The sequence below is a fragment of the Photinus pyralis genome, unplaced genomic scaffold (genome assembly GCF_008802855.1).
Source record: "Photinus pyralis isolate 1611_PpyrPB1 unplaced genomic scaffold, Ppyr1.3 Ppyr1.4_LG6, whole genome shotgun sequence".
In the NCBI taxonomy this organism is placed as follows: domain Eukaryota; kingdom Metazoa; phylum Arthropoda; class Insecta; order Coleoptera; family Lampyridae; genus Photinus; species Photinus pyralis.
In genome coordinates, this window is record NW_022170663.1 from 43,801,009 (window position 1) to 43,824,521 (window position 23,513).

General features: G+C 36.0%; 1 protein-coding gene across 1 annotated transcript; it reads left to right on the forward strand.

The window, feature by feature from the left end:
* Positions 1-246: 246 nt before the first annotated feature.
* Positions 247-23,122, forward strand: LOC116173319 (sister chromatid cohesion protein PDS5 homolog B-B-like; the record flags this gene model as incomplete). The annotated part of the gene is given in 4 exon segments (XM_031490702.1): positions 247-476; positions 612-2,700; positions 21,938-22,215; positions 22,271-23,122. Coding segments are annotated over 3 exon segments (3,210 nt in total), but the record flags the coding sequence as incomplete, so codon positions are not given.
* Between the last annotated feature and the right edge of the window lie 391 nt (positions 23,123-23,513).

Genomic DNA, 23,513 nt, shown 5'->3' on the forward strand with positions numbered 1-23,513 from the left:
TGTGGATGTTAAATTTCAAAATTTGGTCTCATTGCTGAGATCCCAAACTCCTATCTGTACGCGTAGAATTTCGTCAGATATAGCTTTTATTTACAATGCTGTTAGTTTTAGAAAAAATACGCAGAAAATGAATTTTTAAAGAAAGTGCGGTAAATCTGTTTCAATTTTGGTAATAAAGCTCGAACAAGAAGGTTGGCATCCCTTACCATGTGAAATCAAGGTTGGTATTCGAAAAGTTACCGTCGATATAATACAGAAATGTCGTTTTGTTACGCGTTGTTTATAGTTATTTCTCCGGTCATTGAAAACGTAAAACTGAAATAAATACCGATCAGATTTTTTTTAAACGTTATATTTTTATGGTTTGAGGTGTAAGACAACTTTGTTTGGTGGTTTGATGTGATAAAAACAATAACTTAAATGTTATTTTAAATCTACTTTTATACCATACATCTGAATTCACCCAGTGAAATCAGGTAATAAGCGTCTTTTATTTACTTTATGCCAGTAAAGCATTTCTTGGTAACAAAATATGCGTAGTTGCATTATTTTGGCTTTCCGCAATTTAGGTTAGAATTATTCAAATCTAATGCTCTGATTTTGTGATGCAGACACCCATCATGTCTGAAATTACGTATCCACCTGGGTGCCGACCGATAAGTGACGACTTGGGGGCCGATGAGTTGATTAGGCGGCTTAAGACATTGGCTCACACGTTACAAGCGATGGGACAAGATGAGGGAGCTTATCAACAGTACATTCCTTTGGCAATACATTTGGCTGACGATCAATTTTTAAATCATCCGTCTCGTGATGTTCAACTACTAATTGCATGCTGCATCGCCGATGTATTAAGAGTGTATGCTCCGGAAGCACCTTACAAGGATTCGGATCAAGTGAAAACCATTTTCCTATTTCTCATAACTCAGCTTTCCGGTTTAAAAGATCCAAAAGACGCAGCTTTCAAGAGGTACTTTTACTTGTTAGAAAATTTGGCGTATGTTAAATCGTTTAATATGTGTTTCGAGTTGGAAGACTGTCAAGAAATATTTTGCGCTCTATTTCATCTTATGTTTAAAATTGTGAACGACGAGCATTCCGGTCGTGTTAAGAGCTTTATGCTGGATGTGTTATCGCCTCTTATTACTGAAAGTGATATGGTCAGTAATGAACTTTTAGACATCGTTTTGATGAACGTGGTGGAACCTAATAAGACACAACGCAAAAATGCTTATTTGCTGGCGAAGGAATTAATAATTAAAACTTCGGATACTTTAGAACCTTATATACAATCGTTTTTTAATCATGTTTTGATATTAGGCAAGGATGTAAAAAATATTCAAATTTGTGGGAAGGTTTACGATTTAATCTACGAGCTGAATCACATCTGCCCACAAGTTTTAGAAGCCGTACTACCTCAACTGGAGTGTAAATTAAAAAGTGCATCGGAAAGTGAAAGATTAGGAGCGGTCGCGTTGTTAGCAAGAATGTTCAGTGAAAAAGACTCGCAGCTCGCAAAACAGCACACGACACTATGGTGCGCATTTCTTGGACGTTTCAATGATATATCCGTGGCGATTAGAACGAAATGCGTTCAGTATTCCATGCATTTTCTACTCAATCATCCCGACTTGCGTAAAGATATAACTGACACATTAAAGTTACGTCAGCACGATGGCGATGAAAATGTAAGATACGAAGTGGTTATGGCTATAGTTACAACGGCCCGTCGAGATTTTCAAGTCGTATCGGATTCGGAAGACTTATTAGAGTTTGTGAAGGAGCGTACGTTAGATAAGAAGTTTAAAATACGTAAGGAAGCGATGTCCGGTCTCGCGATGATCTACCGTAAGCATCTGAATGATCCGGATGTGCCAAATGCAACTAAGAAGGCTGTCACTTGGATTAAAGATAAAATTTTACACGGTTATTATATGGCCGGTATGGAGGATCGGCTGTTGGTCGAAAGACTTTTAAACACTTGTTTGGTTCCGTATCAGTTGAGCACTTCGGAGCGCATGCGAAAGCTCTACCATCTTTTGGGAACGGTAGACGAACACGCGACTAAGGCCTTCATGGAGTTGCAACGAAATCAATTGTGTGTACGTAAACTTGTACTGGAATGGCTAGAATTACATCATCGATCTGTATCGGCGGACATACAAAAAGAATTGGCGATTAAGGTTCAGGCATTGTCCAGGTGCCTTCCGGAGCCGGTAAAAGCTCACGAGTTCCTAACAAAATTTAGTGGTCACCTAAGAAGAGATTCGGCTTTATTAGATAGCATGGAAATGGTGGCGAGACCGTCTGTTAGTTGTCAAGAATGTTCTGATGCCACTGCAGTTGTTTTAAAGAAACTAGGCCAGCCTGTTATGACAAATTTGTATTATAACACTGTCAAAATGTTGCTGGAAAGAGTGAGCTCGGTGATGGTAGATCATGAAGCTATACACATATTAATTGGGTACGTAGAAGACTGTTTACGTGGTGGTAATACTTTGGAAGAAGTCGGTTTACATCCGGCCACTGCTGGTGATCGTGGTCTTAAGCTGCTAGTTATGCTGAGTTGTGTATTTCCCTCCCATTTTCATCATGCGGATGTCATCGAGCAACTGTTGGAATTATTACATTTGGAGGACGAAAACATTGCACCTTTAGTACTGTCCGTTTTTACATTTCTGGGAAAGTACAAATGTTTATGTAAGTATAACTACTAAGAACTCTCCCATATTTTACTGTACTACTCTGGGATCAGGAATTTTATATTCTACTCATATTTTATTAATGTTGATCAGCAGGTAATTAGTCCCATATTTATAATCAACAGATCTTTTGACACAAATGTCTAGAGATTTTAAGAAGAAATAGAATTTTGTTTTAAGACATTTTAGTGAAATTTAAAAAAAAATGCATACTTATTATTTGTCTGTCTGAGGTGTGTTATACTATTTGCACCAACAATAGTTCTAGAGTTCTAGATAAGTACGTTTTAAAAAAGGCCAGAAAGTTGATCCTCAAAAATTATGATCATAAGTAGTGTTACAAAATTTAAATGTTCAAAAATCAGAACACTATCATAATATATTATTATTTTTTGTATAGGCAGAATTAAAATTTTACAGTTCCAATTTCGTATCGCAACCCCTTCCCACTTCTATAATAGTTGTACAGTACTAGATGGGTTTTAGAAAAAGGTTTGTTTAATTTACTTACTTCAAATAACCACAGTCCAGAACACTCATTTTCTTGTTGAGTAGGGCGAGATCTCCCAAATTTACATTCAGAAATTATCATAATAAAAGATGAACCGAAATTTAAATTTTCAAAAGTTAGAATTTGTTATTGAAATTCTATGTGCACTTTCTCTAGTTCTACATACGAGCCCTAACACATAAATGTTCGGACACTCAAAATTTTAAAAATGTTGTAACTTAAAAATCATTGTATGTGTATCTTATTTTTTTTCTTATAGTTATAAATTAAACATATTTAGTAACTGTAATTTTATATTCTGTTGCAAAATTAATTAATTTTAACTGTGAAATAACACAAAACACCATAAAATTAGAATTTAAAGTGGCACAAAAATGTTTGGACACCACCCCTTAACAATGAGTTACATCCCCTTTGGCTTTAATAACAGCTTGGATTCGTGTAGGCATGGTCATCACAAGAGCTTTACATTGATCGAGGCCAAAGGTATCTCAAATCTCTTGTAACTTTTCACTCAAAGAAGCAATATTGCGTTGCGGATGAATACGCAAACGTTGCTTCATTTTATCACACTGTCTCAATGACATTGAGATCTGGACTGCTTGAGGGTATCTCTAAAACACTATTATTGTCGAGGGGTAAACCGCTGCTTGAAGTAGGTGTACAAGCAATTTGAAGTACAATGAATTACGTAGAAGTACGCTGAAGTACGTTGAATTCCACTGAAGTACAATGAATTGCTTTGAAGTACGGCGAATTTCACAGAAGTACGCTGAAATACATTTCTATTCCAATTTAATGCAATAAATAAAAATGTTTTACGAAAATCGATCTTTGTCTAGTGCAAGGTGAAATAAAGGAACCTAAAACATATATTTTTTTAATACAATTACGTTGGTCATTTTTTTAACTCCAATGTAAAAAATTGCATCATACTACAATGATCTTTGATCGAGAGTAGCACCGTTAAGTTTTAAGTTAAGAACATATAGGATTATCTTTTCGCAGTTCTATTTTAAAGACCACTTTGTTAGAATAAGACTTTACGATTTTGCAACTTGCCCGTTGCTTCATTTCGGCTTTTAGGATAATCCCTTATTTGGCAAATTTAAGACTTGTCATTTAGATTACGTGTCACTAAGAGACCTTTTTGAATAGTGTTGTTTTTATAAGAAATAATTTTGTGTCGACCGAGGTGTCGACTGACAGCCGACCATTGTCAACAACGTGGGCGACAATGTGCTGATCTCGGTGCTGACGATCGCGTAAAAAGTCCTGCAAGAAAATTGTTTCATTTCGAAACTTACTTCTGAGGTGTTATTTGTGTTTAAGAAAAAGGTAAGCTAGATCATTACTAATGTACATTTTAATTTTAATACCATGCTGACATCCGAGGCTTTTTCTATCTTAGTAAAGCAGATGGACCTGTGTGGTTTTCTCTGTGTCAAAGAATAAAGTTGGACATTTGCTACGACAATGCCGGAAGTGACCGTTATTGAGTGGATGACTGGGGGCGCTCATTGAACGCATTTCGGCCTACGAAATCGGTATTACCCTGTCATCGAATTTCAACTTTTATACGGTCGATATTTAATAGCCAACATATTCTACAAGGAGCGAGTTCAATTACATTTACAATTTTCCTTTGAGTTTTCTTTATATGAAGCTTAGAAGCGTATTTATTTATAGGTGTTTGAAAAGTGCTATTTTTGACACGTTTGGGAATAATTACAGAAAAGTTAATTAACATTTTGAATTCTAAAGGTAATAGAAAAATATGCAAATCTATTCCTTGACACAGAGAAAACCGCACAGCTCTATCTGCTTTACTAAGACAGAAAAAACCGAGGCAAAAACGGAAAAAAAAGGTTGCATTGTTTAATTTTTTATATACGGAAGTGAGTGATTTATAAGTTGTTTCTCGTTTCTATAACATTTAAATGTTTATTAGTAAAACAGGTCGATTGAATCAGTTTCAATCTCAGTTTCAATTTTGGTCATACTTCTACGAATATTACTTTTCCGTGCCCATTTATGGATCGGAAGAGGGATTGTTTTTTATTTTTTTCATTTGTATAAATTGAAGTTTTTTGTACTTTCCATGCGATTTTTGCTTAATAAGAACCCTCGTAAGAACCTCAAAATTTATAAAGACAAAGTAAATTTCCTGACACCACATACAGTCTAGGAAAATATTATTTATTTCATACTGTCCGGTAGATGTTCGATTACACTATCATTTTGAGTCCGGTAGGTGAGTTATTACAGCATCAGAGCCGGTAAGTGTCGCTAAGCAACACTTACCGGACTGTTATTTGTATACATCAAATTTGACATCTTCACACAATTAATTAAAAACCCCAACATAAATTTGGCTGTAATTCTTTATTTCAAATATTAACATTGATTGTAATGAAACAATTTGTATTGCCCTCAAGACTACGCCTGGGTTATTACTGGATGTCGAGTTAGTAATGTTTGATTCCTTCTGCTGTAGAACTCCAATGAAATTTTCGCCGCCTTGTATCAGTTGTATCATACGGGCAATCTTAACTTTTCCTTCTACCGAGCCTTCGATGTATTTTTCTGCCGTCGATGAGCTTTTCCATGCTCCATGACGCTTTAACACCGAAACCCAGGCAAAAAAATCTCAATTCAAAAACTTACTGCGTCCAAAAAGTATGCCAACATGACTTTTTCCTCTACTTGTTTCGCCCCATGTTCGTTCCTCAATTGGCAAAACACTTAGTACTCTTTTTCATACCTTGCGGCCGACTTCTTAGGAACCAACTTTTCGGTTGCTTCATGAGATTTCGACAGGATTGTATCGGGAACAGTGGAACATCCCACAACGTTTATAACGTCAATTTTTCAGTGAAAAAAATTCAATTGTCAACAAACTACAAACTATAGCAACGGCCGTTGCCACAGAAACAAGGTAATGCGATTTTTACAATATGATGAAATTTTGTAATCTTTGAAATGAAATAATGATACAAAACAGACTTACAGTATGAAATAAAATACGTTACGATATACGTCCGGTAGTACTTGTAACAGTACTCGTTTAAGACATTCTTGACTCGGCTCCTGACGTCGCCTCGTCCATAATGTCTAACTCGTACTGTTACAAGTTACCTACCGGACTTATAACGTAAATAACTATTGATAATTTTGTGTATTATTGTTGGTATTTGATTATGAATTGTGTTAAGCCATTTTACTAGCAACGTTTAAGCCATAATCCAAATTGTCGCCTTTTCGACTGTTTCAAACCATCCTTAATTGAATTCTGTATTCTAGATGAACGATCTTAATGACGAAAGGCGGCATAAAAGTGAAGAAAGAGAGCGAGCTACAAACATTTTTGAGCAGGCAGAATACTCTCTCCAAATAAAAATACCAGAGGTTGTACGGAATAATTTTACTATAAATAGTTACGAATGTTCCCAACTTATTGCAAAAATTGATGACAAGATATTAGCAGATATTGAAAATTTTGCTAGGAATGATCTGCCCGACTTAATTTTGCAAGAAGATTATGCTAAATATTATGGCATATTTGCAAAAAATCCTAAAGTTTTCAAATTTCTTAGTGGCCATCGAACATGTATTGATTTATAAATTTATTTTTGTAAAAAAGACACTATAGTTAAACGTGACACTCGACGTGACGTCTCGAGTTTCGCGAAAAAGGTAGCAAAGCGCGTATCAAACCAAAATAGTTTACAAAATACTTCAAAATCTGCTTCAAATTTTGGAGAAGGCTCGGAAGAATCTCTACAAATCGATACTCCAACGCTCAGCAATACATTTGAAACTCTTCCTTTGAAATCAAATTACAAACTAGCAACTGTTTTCTAATGTATCTATGATTCAGCTACTCAATACACAACACTCCTCCCCTTCTAGTAGACACCACGAAATCTCGAAAACGACTGGGCATTCCGGCGTTGCTTTGTGGTCTTTGCATACCGGTTGTTACTGTCATATTTTCTTTTGTATCTCCTAATGCTGTCTCTACTGGTTCCTCCTCCTGAAGTCTGTTGTCATCAGTACGTAGATTGTCCGTTATGATTTCATCGGTCTCTGATGGTCCATTCATAACGTTTCTACGTAGATGGTCTACATGTCGCTTCTGTGTTTTTCCAATTTCATCCACCGTTTCGTAAGTCACTGGACCCAACTGCCTCACTATCTTCTCAGGTTGCCATCTTGAACCTTCCCCTCCACCGAATTTTCGGGCCATCACAGATGCTGACTGTTCAAACACTCTGGTACTTTTAGATCCAGCTTCCATCATCTTCTCCTGCGTTTCTCGCACTTTTTTTGTAAAACTAGGCCGAAGCAGGTCAAGACAAGTGCGTATTTTTCTTTTGAACATTAATTCAGACGGTGATGCTCCTGTTGTGGTTGTAGGCGTAATATGTTGGGTTATCAAAAATCGAGCGATTTTTACTTCCCAATCTCCCGTACTCAGTTTCTTTAAAGTTCTTTTGGTTTCTTGTACCATTCTTTCCGCTTGGCCATTTGACGCTGGGTGGTATGGTGAAACTCGAGTATGTCGGATTCCATTCTTCTTAGCCCAACATTCGAACTCTTCTGACGTAAACGAACTTCCATTGTCACTTACAATTACCTCTGGAATTCCATGAGTTGCGAAAATTCCACGTAATGCTTGAATGGTGCATTTAGATGATGTAGACGGAACTCTTTTTACCTCTAACCATTTACTATAAGAGTCAACAATAATTAAAAATTGTTGTCCACAAAATGGTCCTGCGTGGTCTATATGTATTCGACTCCAAGGAATCTCACTCCATTCCCATGGGTGTATAGCTGCTTTAGCAGGCATCTTCATTTGTAATTGGCACTCTTGGCATTGTCTTACAGCACTTTCAATGGCTTGATCTATTGACGGCCACCAAACATAGGATCTTGCCAGTGCCTTCATTCTTACTACTCCTATGTGTGCCCCATGAAGAACTCTCAGCACTCGTTCCTGGATTTTCGGCGGAATCACTACTCTCGTACCCCATAGTATGCAATTCTTGTAAATTGATAACTCATTCTTTCTAACCTTGAAAGGACGTACTTCATCTTCCGCTAATCCCTCTTCCAACTTATTCGGCCAGCCCAATTGTATAAACTCCCGGATCCTGCTAAGAACTGGATCTCTTCCTGTTAATTCTGCAACTTTCTCGTCGTTTAAAGGTATTTCGGGCATATTCTCCATCATGAGTACTTCGCCAATATGTTCTACACCGCCGAGATCAACTTCTGTAGACAATGGTATGCGGCTCAGAGCATCCGCGTGACTTATGTCTTTACCTGGCCTATGTATTAGCGAATAATTATAATTACTAAGAAATAATGCCCAGCGCACTAATCTCGGAGATGACATCTGTGGAACCTGAATGTTCTCGCTCAATATTCCTAGAAGCGGCTTGTGGTCCGTAATGATGTCAAATTTCCGTCCATAGCAATAATTATGAAACTTTTTAACTCCCGCAATTATTGCCAGAGCTTCCTTGTCCAATTGGCTGTACCTGCGCTCTGTCTGGTTTAATGTTTTTGAATGAAACGCGATGGGAGCTTCCCTACCATCTTCTTCCACATGACTCAGTACTACTCCAATTGCCCAAGGAGAAGCATCGCACGAAAGTCTTAAAGTTTTCTTTGGGTCATAGTGAACCAGCAATTGTTCCGACGAGAGCAACTCCTTGACCTTTTCAAATGCTTGTTGGTGTCTTCTTGTCCACTTCCACGGAACGTTCTTGTCCAGAAGTCGATGCAAGCATTCAGCAACATTCGCTTTATTTTTTAGGAATCCGTGGTAGAAATTTAACAATCCCAGAAATGATTGTAATTCCCGTTTGCAAGATGGTATAGGCGCATTTTTAATATCTTGAACTTTGTCAACCGTAGGACGTACTCCCTTTGCGTTGATGAAAAATCCCAAAAATTCAATGCTCGTAGTCCTAAAAACACATTTAGATTTCTTTAGTTTCAGTCCATCTTCTGCAAATCGGCGTAAAATTTCTTCGATCCTTTCACACAGTTCCTCATCGTTTTCCGCGGCAACCAAAATGTCATCGAAGTATGGAAAACATCCCGGAATTCCTGCCAAACGATTGTTAATGAAACGTTGAAAGATCTGCGGTGCCACCTTGATTCCGAAACAGAGTCTGTGGACCGTATAGGTACCTCTCTGAGTGATTATGGTCTGTAACTTTGCTGAATCCTCATCCACCTTTAATTGTTGATATGCCTGAGCCATATCCAATTTTGCGAATACCTTAGCTCCATTCAACGCAGTTAAGATTTCTTGAGTAGACGTCATCGGGTATGGATCATCCTGAAGAGCCCGATTAAGTGTACATTTATAGTCGGCACAAATCCTAATAGTTCCATCTCCCTTTACTACCGGCACTATTGGTGTCGTCCATGTAGGGTTATCACACGGTTTCAAAATCCCCTGTCCTATTAGTCTTTCAATTTCCGCATCAATTTTGGGCCGTAGTGCAAAAGCCACATTACGCGCCTTTAAACGAATGGGTCGTATTGAAGGATCTACTTGGAGATTTACCGGTAGCCCTCGAAAAGTACCGAGACTGTTATTGAACACCTCACTATACTTTTGTAAAACCTTCTCTAGTTTAATGTCCACCACCGATACAGAGTTCATTGACAGTCTGATACCTAACTCTGCGAACCAATTTCGTCCTAATAAACTAATGTTATCGCCCTTCGTCACTACTAATGGCAAATTCTTAACATGTTTATTAAATACTACGCGCACCAAGCATTCGCCCAGAATCCCAATGTCCTTCTTTTGCCAGTCCCGTAAAGTTAATTTAGTATCCTTTAATCGCGGTTTGTTATGGGGGAATAGTTTTTCAAAACATGATTGTACATCACTGTAAAACTAGCACCCGAATCTACTTCAAATTCACATTCCCTGTCATTAACAGATAACAAAACCCGATATGGCACTTCACCTCGACCGATATTGTGAAGTCCTGGAACAGTATCGTCGTCGGATACATCGCTGTCAGTACTAACATTTGATTTAACTAAATATTGTCCGCTCTTATTTGCTTTATTGATTTTACCTACCCTTTTATTTCCGCTTGTTTCGTTATCTTTAGCACGATTCTTCTTCATCAAGCAAGCACGCTCTAAATGCCCCTTCTTTGAACAGAATCTGCACTCAGCATCCTTCCAACGACACGTCAATGGGTCATGATTAGCTGTGCACCTCCAACATTTTGTGGCATTCAACTCCTTAGAATGTTCCATTTTGTTAATAGTAGCACTATCTGGAGCTCTTCGAAGTTCCCCTAGCTGGCAGGCTGCATTTTCGGCCGCTATCGCTGTATCAAATGCCATTTGAAACGTCAATTTTGCTTCCGTCAATAAGCGTCGCTGAAGCGATTCATCTCGCGCACCACACACGATACGGTCTCGAATTTGGTTTTCAAGATCATTGCCATAATTGCACAAACTACCAATTTTGCGAAGTTCGGCAACCCACGCGGAAATTGATTCACCCTCTTTTTGATGCCTTCGATTAAATAAAAACCTCTGTATGATTTCCGATTGTTTAGGATTAAAATGGGTAGTCAACAAATCAATAATGCGGTCGAAAGTAGTGTCGGCCAATTCATTTGGTATACACAAACTTCGCGCTATCTGAAAAGTTTGGTCACCACAAATGCTTAAAAAAACCGCACGTTTCTTATTCGCATCCGTTATTCCATTTGCTTCCAAATAAAAATTGACCCGTTGTATGTACACAGTCCATGTTTCCGCCGCTGCTACATTAAATTGTTCAATACTTCCCAAGCCTAAGGAAGCCATTGGTGTTTGATCCTCGTCGCCAATATTAAATACCCGCTTTAGTGTAAATGGTTTATTGCTCTTTTAACTAATTATGCAAAATTCACGTTAGTTTGACAACACTAACAACTGTTTACTAATGTATCTATGATTCAGCTACTCAATACACAACAAGTTAAAGTTCATTTTGATAATATTTCAATTCATTCATCTCTCTTAAACGAGGAGTTAGTATGTAATATAAATTGCTTTTGTGGAAATGTAATTAAAATCACAAAGGTTAAGAACAGATGGGTATATTCCAATTTTTATAAACATTTTACAAGAAAACATCTTACAAAGGGCAACACTAAAACCACGTTCATACAACATTTTTTCCGACCATTAAATAAAGATGCAAGCAGTAGTTCACCAGTTGTTCTAAATACAGAAAATCCGGAATTATCGACGAAACCTAGAATTAAAATCCTTCATAACATATCTGTTGCGCCATCGACGCCCTTACCTCATTCTACAATCAATCAAGACCGAGAACAAGACTGTATTCGGGGAACGGACCCTCCCTTTATAACACCCAATGTATTTTTTTCTGAAGATTCTAGTGGGACAGCAAATGTGAACACACGATCTTCATCATGTATTTTGCCTTTGATACCGCTTGATAAAGACAATGAAATCAAAGATGGTACGCCAGTTGTATCGAAATCGAAATGGTCTACACTAAAATATCAGCGCAGCGAAAGGAGTCGAAGAGCCCGAGAAAGACCTTGTGAGGAACAAACCTTATTAACAAACTATTACGAATTTTCAAAAAACAATTGTCTCAAGTAGTGTTCGATCATCCTGATATAGCTGAATCATTGGTAACTACCTTACAACAAAATTGCAATGTATCCAGTTTAGAAACTACCAACGTCCAAACCCACACAAACGATATGATCTCAATTACCACTAAACAGCAAACTTTTAGCATTTCTTTAGAAAAATTAGTTACCAATGCATCTGTAAATTTCAAACGTTCTCGCAATCGAAACATCTTTGACGACTTAACTAAGAAGATAGCTGTGTATATATTGTATACTGGAGGACGCCTCACTTATGAAACTTTTTATGCAAACATGTCTAACAGTTTACCTTCTATATCTACATTAAATCGGTTTGTGAGCCAAACAAAACAGTTGACAAAGATGATTAATGAAGGTGAATTTGATTTTGAAGGTTTAAACGAACACTTGAATCAAAGAAATCTGCCCAAATATGTATGGATATCAGAGGATGCAACACGTATAACCGGTAAAATAGAATATGACCCACGGTCTAACAAGATTGTGGGTTTTGTCATGCCATTAAAGAAAGGTTTACCACAGGAAGAAACATTTATAGCATCGTCTGCGTCTGAAATTGAATATTATTTTAAAACCTTCGCGAAAGCATCGTATGTATATGTTGTAATGGCGCAACCGCTAGCAATGGGCTCGCCATCATTTTGCTTATGTCTTTTTGGTAGTGATAATAAATTTACATACAGTGATGTACGTGACCGTTGGAAATATATCACTACCAAAGCAAAAGAATTTGGAATAACTGTTGTGGGATTTTCGTCTGATGGCGATACCCGGTACTTAAAAACAATGCGCGTAAATTGTGGTTTAGGTAGCAACGCAAATGATTGTCCATGGAACTGGTATCATGCCAAACTAGAAAACACAGTTGTTTATATGCAAGATCCGATTCATATATTAACAAAAATGCGAGTACGAATTTTAAATCAAAATGTCGATCTTCAAATTGGAAATGTTAAAATGAGCATGGATCCATTAAAGGAATTGCTCCATGTGAAAGGTAAAGATAAGCATTTACTAACTGCCACAGACTTGAAGGGCGAAGACAAAATGAATTTTCTATCCGCGGAAAAAATGTGTTCTCCCTTAGTTTTGAAACATTTAGCCGATGTGCCAAATAGTAAAGGGACAAGACTATATTTAAATGCTATGCGATACATTCTGACAGCGTTTTTAGATGATGAATTATCACTTGACTTACGACTCTATAGAATATGGTACGTAGTTTTCTTTTTACGGGCTTGGCGAGACTTAATAAAGAAAGATAAAATATTAACATTGAAAAAAAATTTTATTTCGACAAATTGCTACATTTGCATTAGTGAAAATTATTTCAAATAGAATAACTACTATCCGTGGTTCTGAAAATGACGAATGTATTCAGTTTGATTTACACTTCCCTTATATGTCTAGCCAACCGTGTGAAAAATTATTTCGAATGGCGAGATCTATGACATCAACTTTTTCAACAATAATAAATTTTAGCTTACTAAACTTTGTGAACAAAATTAATAGAATACGTACAGTAAACAACATTGTGACTGAGGTTGGAGGAGAGTTCGTATTTCCACGTGAACAAAAAAAGGCATCTCTTAGAACGGAAAAAATGATTCTAAACGAAGATCTTGAAAAAATTAATATAAATCAGATAGTAGAAAAGGCTCTTGATGATGTAATTATTAATTTAAAGGAAATCGAAATTAATGTAAATAAAAGTGTATGTCTTTCAGTCGGTATTGCTCATTCGAATGATAATTGGGACGATATTAATAAAAACGACAAGGAAAGTTGCGATATCGGTTCCGATGTTGAGATTGATGACAATATCTCCACTATTGTGGACATTGCTGCAAATATCGATACAGTTGACAGTATTGTAATGCCTAGTGAGGACGAGGGCGCTGAGAATTCGTCGACAACAAAATCTTTAGAGGGATCAGAATTGAAAGATTATTCAGATCACGTCTTCAATCCTTCTGATGATTCAATTTACGTGACTCTGAACTACCCTAATAAAGCGATCGTTGTTAAAAAATCTTCTTTGTGTTGGTTACTGGATAATTCTGGTGGGAAAGTCAGTGTTGATCGTCTAAACCGATTTATTAGCAACAGTAGAGCAGGTAGCGGCGAAGGTAGAAGTAAAGTAGTAAAACGGAAACCCAGCATAAGTCCGGCTCTGAAAACTGTTAAGAAAATTAAAAAAGGTGTTATTCTGTCAAGCAGCGACGAAGCGATTGACTCGGACTTGGATAACGGAGAATACGATGACTCTGACCTCGACTGTGACGATAATGACCAAGATAGAGACAACGTAAAAATTGCAATGGAAGGCTATTATGCAGTATCATACGACCATCGATGGTACATAGGGAGAGTAATTGCTCAAGAAGACAATCATCTCTATAAAGTAAAATTTTTGAAGGCTGAACTCGATCACTTTATATGGCCTAGGACAGAAGACAGTGACATAGTGCATGAACAGTATTTTTTTATGGTCCCATAATGTTAATCGGTACTGGGCCATTTGAACTGAAAAAAAGTGACGCTTTAAATATAAAGACAAAATATAAGACATTTAAAAAAACTTAATGTAATTACTACTGTTTTTGTCGTTTTATATATATATTTTATACATTTAAAATAAAGGTTGTATACTTTTATACACATTATTACTCGCATTATTATGTAATATACATACATATTAAAACGGCTAACTTTTTTTTAAAAGAAATAATGAAATACACAACAAATATCTTGTGGGCGTGCACCTTGTCAGCACGTAGCACTTTTCTTTATTGGTACCAACCTCCAACCCCCTGTTACCAAGATATTCGCAGTTAATAATCTAGGGTTGTAATAAATAACTGACTTGGTTCTTTTTTTTGGGACCACATTGGTAGACGCTTAAATTAGTGTCTTAAAAAACGAATTCTAAGAAAAAGATAGAACGCAATTGAACCACCAGATTTCTGCCCATTTTCACAAACAATGATTAAGCATAGAAGAATAGAAATATTAGAAAGTTGTCACCCTTAAACATAGTATATTTTTTAACATTCAAATATTTTTACTTATTGGTTGAACCGTTGAGTGATAAATAGTAAGAGGCGCAATTATATGTAAAATTGCGTTCCAGGTTCCAGCTCGCATACAAATTTCAACAAATGAATATGACTTGCACCCATGTTGAGGGAGGGTGGTAAACGTGTGATTCTTATGCGTGACGTTTAAGCATAAGAATCACACGTTTACCACCCTCCCACAACATGGGTGCAAGTCAAATTAATTTACTGAAATTTGTATGCGAGCTGGTACCTGACTCGCAATTTTACATATAGTTGCGCCTCTTACTATTTATCACTCAACGGTTAAAACATAATGGGATTTTGTAAAAGCGAATATATAAAATCATGTAACAAAGTAACATTCGTACTTGATTTGGAAAAAAACGAGGGAATCAAGTACTCGTATAATAACGAGTATATAGACGTATGCTGCGTAAAAACATAGTATATGTCTGTTTACGAGAATATACCAAATTTGGAACAATTAAAATGTACTAACATAGTTATAAGTAGGTTAAATTGCACGAAAACAACTTGAAGTACGCTGAATTACGTGTGAATTACATTGAAGTACGGTGACTTACTTTGAAGTACGGTGAATTACTTTGAAGTACGGTGAATTACTTTGAAATACGGTGAAGTACATTGAAGTACGGTGAATTACTTTGAAGTACGGTGAATTACTCTGAAGTACGGCGAATTCCGGAAGTACGGGATGTAAGCTGAAGTAAGTGTACAATTTATTACCAGCGGTTTACCCCTCGATTATTGTGATCTTGTAACCATTTCTTAGTCGTTTTTTCCGTCTTGTTGAAAAACAAAGTCTGCATCAGGTGATAATGTCACAAGTGAAGGCAATCACCTTGTTCTAAAATTGCTTGATATTTCTGAGCATAAACATTGTCCCAGCACATTTGTAGACATACTGCCCCACACCGTTAGACCACTGGGGAATTTTACAGAACGCTTTAAGCAATTTTTGTGACATGCTTTGTTTTCCGTTCTGATAACTTTTTATCGATTATCGCCTACATTGATATCAAATCCAGATTCATTACTAAAAATGATTTTTTTCCAGTCTTGGTAAGAACACCCCACATTTTAGTACTGATTTGGAGAGTACTTGAAAAGTACTTATTTTGTTATGTAACATGTTATACCCCTAACTTTAACGGTTTCGCTGTTATAACCTTTTTTCTTCAAAATTTGACAGTTTTTCGAATTTTTTTTGAGAGAAACTAAATCGCGAAGGCAGCTAATTTTTGGACTGAGGCACAGGTTAAGACCTCTTCTACAATCAGATAATTTTTTAGGTACTTTATCGAAAAAGAAAAATGTTTTACTGACCTTCGCTAAATGTCATATTTTTTAAAAATTTCAAATGGCACTCCCCTAAACAAATTATACCTCTGGGTAACCAAAACCATATAAACAAAACCGCACAGTCCATAAAAACATTTCAGAAAAAACCAAGTCGAAACGTTCATTTGTAAGAAAAAAAACGTTTTTTCCGAACCCAAGTGTGCCATGATAAAACAAAAGATGCTCAATTCTAACAATTAACAGTACAGTGTTGGCAGTGTATGATTGTTTTTTAATCAGCGTTTCGAAAAACACAAGCAGAAATGGTGTTTATTGTTGGAAACTGTTTACCGGAACTGTTTGTTGATGTCACAAGAGTACGCTGGGAGATATCCTGGCAGAACACATCCAGCTCCACACGCGTTTCAAAAGGTGTTGGATAAATTTACAACTACTGGGAGTACTAATTTCACGCACACTAATACGACGATTGTCAACAGCTGCCCAATCCATGATCTTCTTTCGTCTTACACTCCCAGTAGCTATAAATCTATCCAACACCTTTTGAAACGCGTGTGGATCTGAATGTGTGCTGCCAGGATATCTCCTAGCATACACTCGTGACGCAAGCAAACAATTCCTGTATCGGTCTCTAAGAATAAACACTATATCAACCATTCCTGCTTGAGTTTGGAACATTTTTGCAATGTTGATTAAAAAACAATCATACACTGCCGACACTTTACTGTTAATTGTTAGAATTGAACATCTTTTGTTTTATCATGGCACACTTGGTATAATTTGTTTAGGGGGGTGCTATTCGACATTTTTTAAAAATATGACATTTAGCGAAGGTCAATCAAAAATTTTATTTTTTTGATCAAGTACCTAAAAAAATTATGTGATTGTGGAAGAGATCTTAACCTGCGCCTCAGTTCAAAAATTAGCCGCCTGCGCGATTTCGTATCTCACAAAAAATTCCGAAAAACTGTTAAATTTTGAAGAAAAAAAATTTTTTGCAAAAATGCGCTAAAAAGGTTATAACAGCGAAACCGTTAAAGTTAGGGGTATAACATGTTACATAAAGAAATAAGTACTTTTCAAGTACTCTCCAAATCAGTGCTAAAATGTGGGGTGTTCCATTTAAAAAAATGCAAGTTTGATACGCCACTGGAATACAGCACGCCCCTGGTGATCAAAAATATTTTAGAAACATGCCGGCGGTAATTCTGTATAATTTTGCATTAAGACTTTTTTCGGTAGCTTTTATGGTAAAGGAGTTATGATCAGAGGGATTTTAGGTGCTACAGGATTTTGTGTACAGGTGTAGAGTAATTCACAAAAGAATGTTTACACTATTACGGCTTGAGTGAGTTCTCACCTCCCCCCCATTACAAATGAATAGGTACTATACGGTCAAAAAACAGTTGCTGTCAAGTCACCTTTGGAAATTTTGTTTACATGGGAAGTGTTAACTGGAACTTTCAAAGGCTACTCGACATCAAATCTTTTTTGATGGCCTGTTACATTCGATTAAATATCATGCCGGTGGCACCATAATAGGTAGGTAATTTAACCACCAAAAATCGCGCTTTTGGAAGTGTCCTCAAAAAATGGTAAGTGTAAGGAAGAAACGTTTTGCATGAAAGTTTATTATTTTCCGATGTAAAATAAGCGAGAAAATAAGTATTCAATAAAAAGTTATTATATTTGGAAAAATTCAAAAATTAAGTTTCTAAGTTTCCGCTGTTTTTTTTAAATTCTGACATTCCGCATGTATGAAATATTTTTGGCAAAACATTGAATTTATTTGAAAAATGCATAGAATGACCAACCACTTTAGAATAAGCCAACGCTATGTTGTTATACACTGATGTTTGTCGCCAACATAAAACGCAATGTTTGCAAACAAATCGTGTTTATTATCACTCGTCATAGGCGGCGTGCGTTAAGTGGTAAAATGGGAACATACACAGACAGTAGCGCCGTCAACAAAAAACCGTTAAGAAAGAAGGGGCAATTTACTGCACGTCTTATCATAACCGATGATATTAATGATTTTCACGCAACAACTATGCAGTAACCTCGATTTAATCGTCGTAAACTATTGGTTTCTACGGTAATTCTATGGTTTTGACACCAGGCAATGTATATAAGTTTTGAAAACATTTTCTTATGATTAATTCTTTCATACTGTTCGGTCGATTCTAATTTCGAGTAGTTTTGAGCTCGGTAAACAAGCTACTATAACATCATTAGATCATACAAGTGTAACCAAGCGACACGTACCAAACTGTTATTTCTGATGCAATAAACGTCAAATCAGATTATTTTAAAACTGAATGATAGGCTTCAGGTTTAATTTATAAGATTAAGAAAATAATTTATTACAAAGTCTAGTACAATGATACTAACTAATTTATTAACTATTACTTAAACACTATACTCCTAACTATAATTACAAAATCATAACATAAATAAGATATAAAAACATACATCATTTATTGATTGAAAAATAATATTTTCTTTGTTAAAAGAGATCTAACTCTACCTTCCTTCTGTCGTAACTTTGCTTCATGATGAAGCCTTACTGTAAAAATTTTTTTAAAAATTAATTTAATTAATTGGCTGGCATGACCATCAATAGTATCATCAAATAAATGAGCATTAATTAAAAACAAGGTGGTCTTGTGAAAATTTATAACATAATATAAACCCGCCTTTGTGTTTTTATAACCAAAGTGTCACCAGTTTTTAAATTTTTTATGTAAGAAATGCATTCAGCTAATCTAGCAAATATTATTTCTACATTGGGTTAATCCACTTTTGAATTTGCTCTTACTTAACAAAGTTCTACTATTTAAAATATCAAAAAGGTCATTAAAGATTTTACAAAATTGTGCAGTACTTTGTGCTTCTGTAAAATCAGTCAGTCTAAATATAATAGGGCATCAGCCACACTATTGCTGAGCACTTGTGCAGCTAAATTAACCTTCATTTTTTCCCGTGCCCATTCAATATGCCTTTTTTAAAGTTTGTTTCCTGCAGTCAATCCCTCACTAGTCTGTAAAGAATAAAGTTTTTCAAAATATTGCCATTGAATAATTCCCCCTGAATTATTTATTAAAGTCCCTTTATCAGCCAAACAGTTTCTAACTAATTTAAGCATATGGCATGCATATAAAAAAATATACCGGGTGGTGCCTAGCGCGACGCAGCATAGGGATTTCAATGGTAATTTCTTTATAGTCAATTACTAGTTCCCCTAATTATTTTAGAGCAAAAGTCTAAATAAGTTTTTTTTAGAGAAAAAAATACTGAATCTGTTCATGCTATTACTCATAATTTTCCGTTTTTCAAAACCGTAGAAATCGACAAAATAAAAAGGTTCATTTTACAATAAATCAAATATGCCTTGGAATTACCTAAAAAAACAGCGATCACGTTTCATTATTTGCCTTTGACGTATATTAAATTTATACTTGTTTATAAATTAGTTAAAGAACTGCAAGTGCAATAACGTTCAAAATGTCCGTCAAAACCATCAGGAAAACGACAATACATTCAACGTTTTGGCTGCAGTAGCGGAAAATCCGAATATAAGTTTAGGAACAAATCTGCTTCAAATCAGTTTTTTTTTCTTCGATTATGTAGGTACTCTGATTCTCTCTGATAAACAAATAGTATCTGATGCAGATGCAGCATACATTCTCTAAAAAACATTACCCAATTGCCGCTTTTTCTTGCATCGGATAGTTGTAACAGAATTAAATATGAAAATCGTTCGATGTCAAACAACGATAACTTAGATGCGATGCGCTTGTAGTTTGTTAAAAGATTCCAAAGCATCACTGATTTATAAAAATGTAATTTTTTATTTTGTCGATTTCTACGGTTTTGAAAAATGGAAAATTATAACTAAAAGTATGAACAGATGCAGTATTTTTTTCTCTAAAAAAAACTTATTTGGACTTTTGCTCTAAAATAATTAGGGGAGCTAGATATTGACTATAAAGAAATTACCATTGAAATCCCTATGCTGCGTTGCGCTAGGCACCACCCTGTATATATTGTGTCCTGTAATGGGGTGACTAAAATATGGTTTTAAATTGTCAGTATCAAAACTTGCCCCTAACTCGATTGCAGTTTTTAAGTTAGTGGATGCACCATCAAATGTAAATGAGGTTACTACAACACCAGACTCATGTACAAACTTAATAACTTCTTGCACCACCCCTGCCTTTTCTTTTGAATTCAATCCATTTAATAAAAAATATGCAACAGGTATCTTCCAATGTCCATTTATCCCCACTAACATAAAAACTAAAACTTCCCTGGCTTCTTCCATTTCGTCACTGTGAATTTGAAATCCCAAATTTACATATTCCGTCATTTTTTTCCCCGTAAATTCCACTTGTTTTTTTATGGACATTTCGTCCATAACTAAATTACAAAGCACCTCCCTTCCCTTTAACCTATATTACTCTACCATCAATTTGAACTCTGATCTACAAATTTGATATGGGATCCACCTGCAAAATTTCATCGTAATCGGTCCATTCGTTTACGAGATATCGTGCTAACAGACAGACGGACGGACAGACATTGCAAAATTATAAACTCGCTAGGAGCTCGTTAATAATATTTATACAGGGTATCTTAAATTGAGTAGGATAACATGGCTATCTTTGTTACTTTTATAATTACAGATTCGGTTAAATTGGCAAAGTTGTGTAGTTTTTGATGCTGATATGCGGATGTGGATATTCCGATGCGATATTTTGAAAAAAATAATTCGTTTCATAGATAATTGGAAAAAAAATCGCCATTTTTAAAAAGTTCAAATATTTTAGTAACAAAGAAAGCTTGTTTCAAATAACACTTACAAGATTCGATAAATTCAATGAACGTAGAAAAAAATTCAACTTCCTTATGTTAAATGGACGCCATATTGGATTTTTACGCCACTCGATAGAGAAAAAAATTACAGAACCAGTGATACTAAACACTTAGTATTTCATTTGGGAATCAATCTTACATTGTTGCCTCGAAGTTTACAATGTATTTCTTATGGCAATAATTCCATGGCGGTGTTGATGGTGACTATGCGAGACAATAAACAAACGAATTTGGTTTCCATCATAATCAGCCATGGAATTATTTCCATAAGAAAATAAGAAATACATTGTAAATTTCGAGGCAAAAATGTAAGGTTGATTCCCAAATGAAATACTGTTTTAGTATCACTGGTTTTGTAATTTTTCAACGATTTCGTCTTAGAATCTAATTTTTAACGCACCCAAATAGTACGTTTCTATTCGCAAACGCAAGCAAGAAACCTTCGCTCTCCCACCTCTCTCGCCCAGTAGAAAAACCGAAAGGGGACTTATGTCTTACCGCAAATGACCTCGACGAGCGTACCATATCAACCAATAGTAAACATGCATTTTTGTCACGTGATTGCCTGTATACAAAACAGAAGAACACTTTTAGGTCTCAATAGTTCATGGCCACCGCGCTCGTTTTCCGCAATACGTTTCTTGTTTACGTTCGCGGTACATGTGTAATTTTCCTATACTGAACAAAATACAAATAATTTTTAATTCTAATTAGCGACCACCCGTTACAACAAGAATCAAACTGTTAATTTTTAAAAAATTCTTTTTATTTCAGATGATCAGTTTCCAAATTTAATGGAAAGACTAGCTCCCATCTGTAAAGACTTAGCAGAGACTGGAACTCCGAAACAGGCGAAAGGTGCAATTAGGTGTATATACATTAACATGCCAGAACTTCATGATGCACTATTTCCTGCAATTTTAGAGACTATAAAATCAAATTTATGCCCTGAATCGCCTCATTACAGAACTGCTATAGTCACACTTGGTCATATTGCTTTCAATGTACCAGATCGATGTAAAGTTCAAATAAAAAATATCGTGTCGCGTAAGGTGAGTGCAACGGTTTGCGTTATTGCAATTTGCTGTACTTGTTACTTGTTTGCAGATTGTCAAGGAACTACTAGTGAAGGAATCGCGGGACAACCAGATTAACCACGACGATAATGAGCCCTGGTGTTCGGAAGACGATCTGCCTGAAGAAACGAGATGTAAAGTGGAGGGATTAAAAGCTATGGCTCGGTGGCTGCTTGGACTGAAACAAGATACAGCGTCTGCTCAAAAAACATTTAGGATGTTAAACGCATTCATTCTCCATAAAGGCGATTTACTTCAGTACGGCCGTCTGTTAAGAGCAGAGATGTCGTGGCTTAGATTAGCGGCGGGATGTGCGATGCTTAAAGTGTGTGAACAAAAAGGTGTCGGTGACCAATATACTGCCGAACAGTTTTACAATCTTTCTCAACTTATGGTTGACGAGGTTAAACAAGTGAGGGAACTATTTGCAGCAAAACTTCACAAAGGGTTGGGAAGAGGTTTACCAAATAAATGTTTGCCGTTAGACTTCATGGGATATTACGCATTAGCGGGTCGCGAAACAGAGTCGAAGATCAGAAATGTAATACGTAATTATATGTTGACGGACATTAATCGAAGACGAGACTATGTCAAAACACTCACTATGAATACTGGACAAGTTGATAAGGCGTTCAATCAACTACCTCACATATTGCCTGATTACATGCTTGTATTCGCAATACCGATATTGGCTCACGATCCAGCTTTAAGTCGGTGGGATGATGTGCACGATCTTACTCGTGCCAGACAGTGTTTGTGGTTTATTCTCGAACCTTTAGTTACCAAAACAGAATATTTTAGTTACGGTTTTTATAAAAGTTTAATAGAAAGAATGAAGAATCACAAGGATGCAATCAACCCTGATGATGACGCCATGAACTATGTAAGTACATACTTTCCAATCTTCACCGTTTTTAATAAAAAGAACATTGTGTGTTTAACTATTCAGTATGTAACTGAAAATATTTCAGCTGTTCTTTTCTTTTATGTTACATGTATTGTGCAAATCGCAGTCTTTGTCAGGGACTGTGAGGACTGCGCCGCAATCTCTTAACGACTGCCAGAACTGTCACAATTGCGAAAATTAGGTACATGGCAGTCTGCAGTGTTTTCAATAGTTGTAAGTTACCACAAGTTTTCTGGAATGAAAGGTCCCACAAACATTTTGTTTTCGCCATTATGTGGTAATAAAATTACTTAATTAAAAAACATGATTCGGTTTCTTTTTTGTAAAACAATTTTTAATTAATCAAAAATTATTGCTACAGCATGGT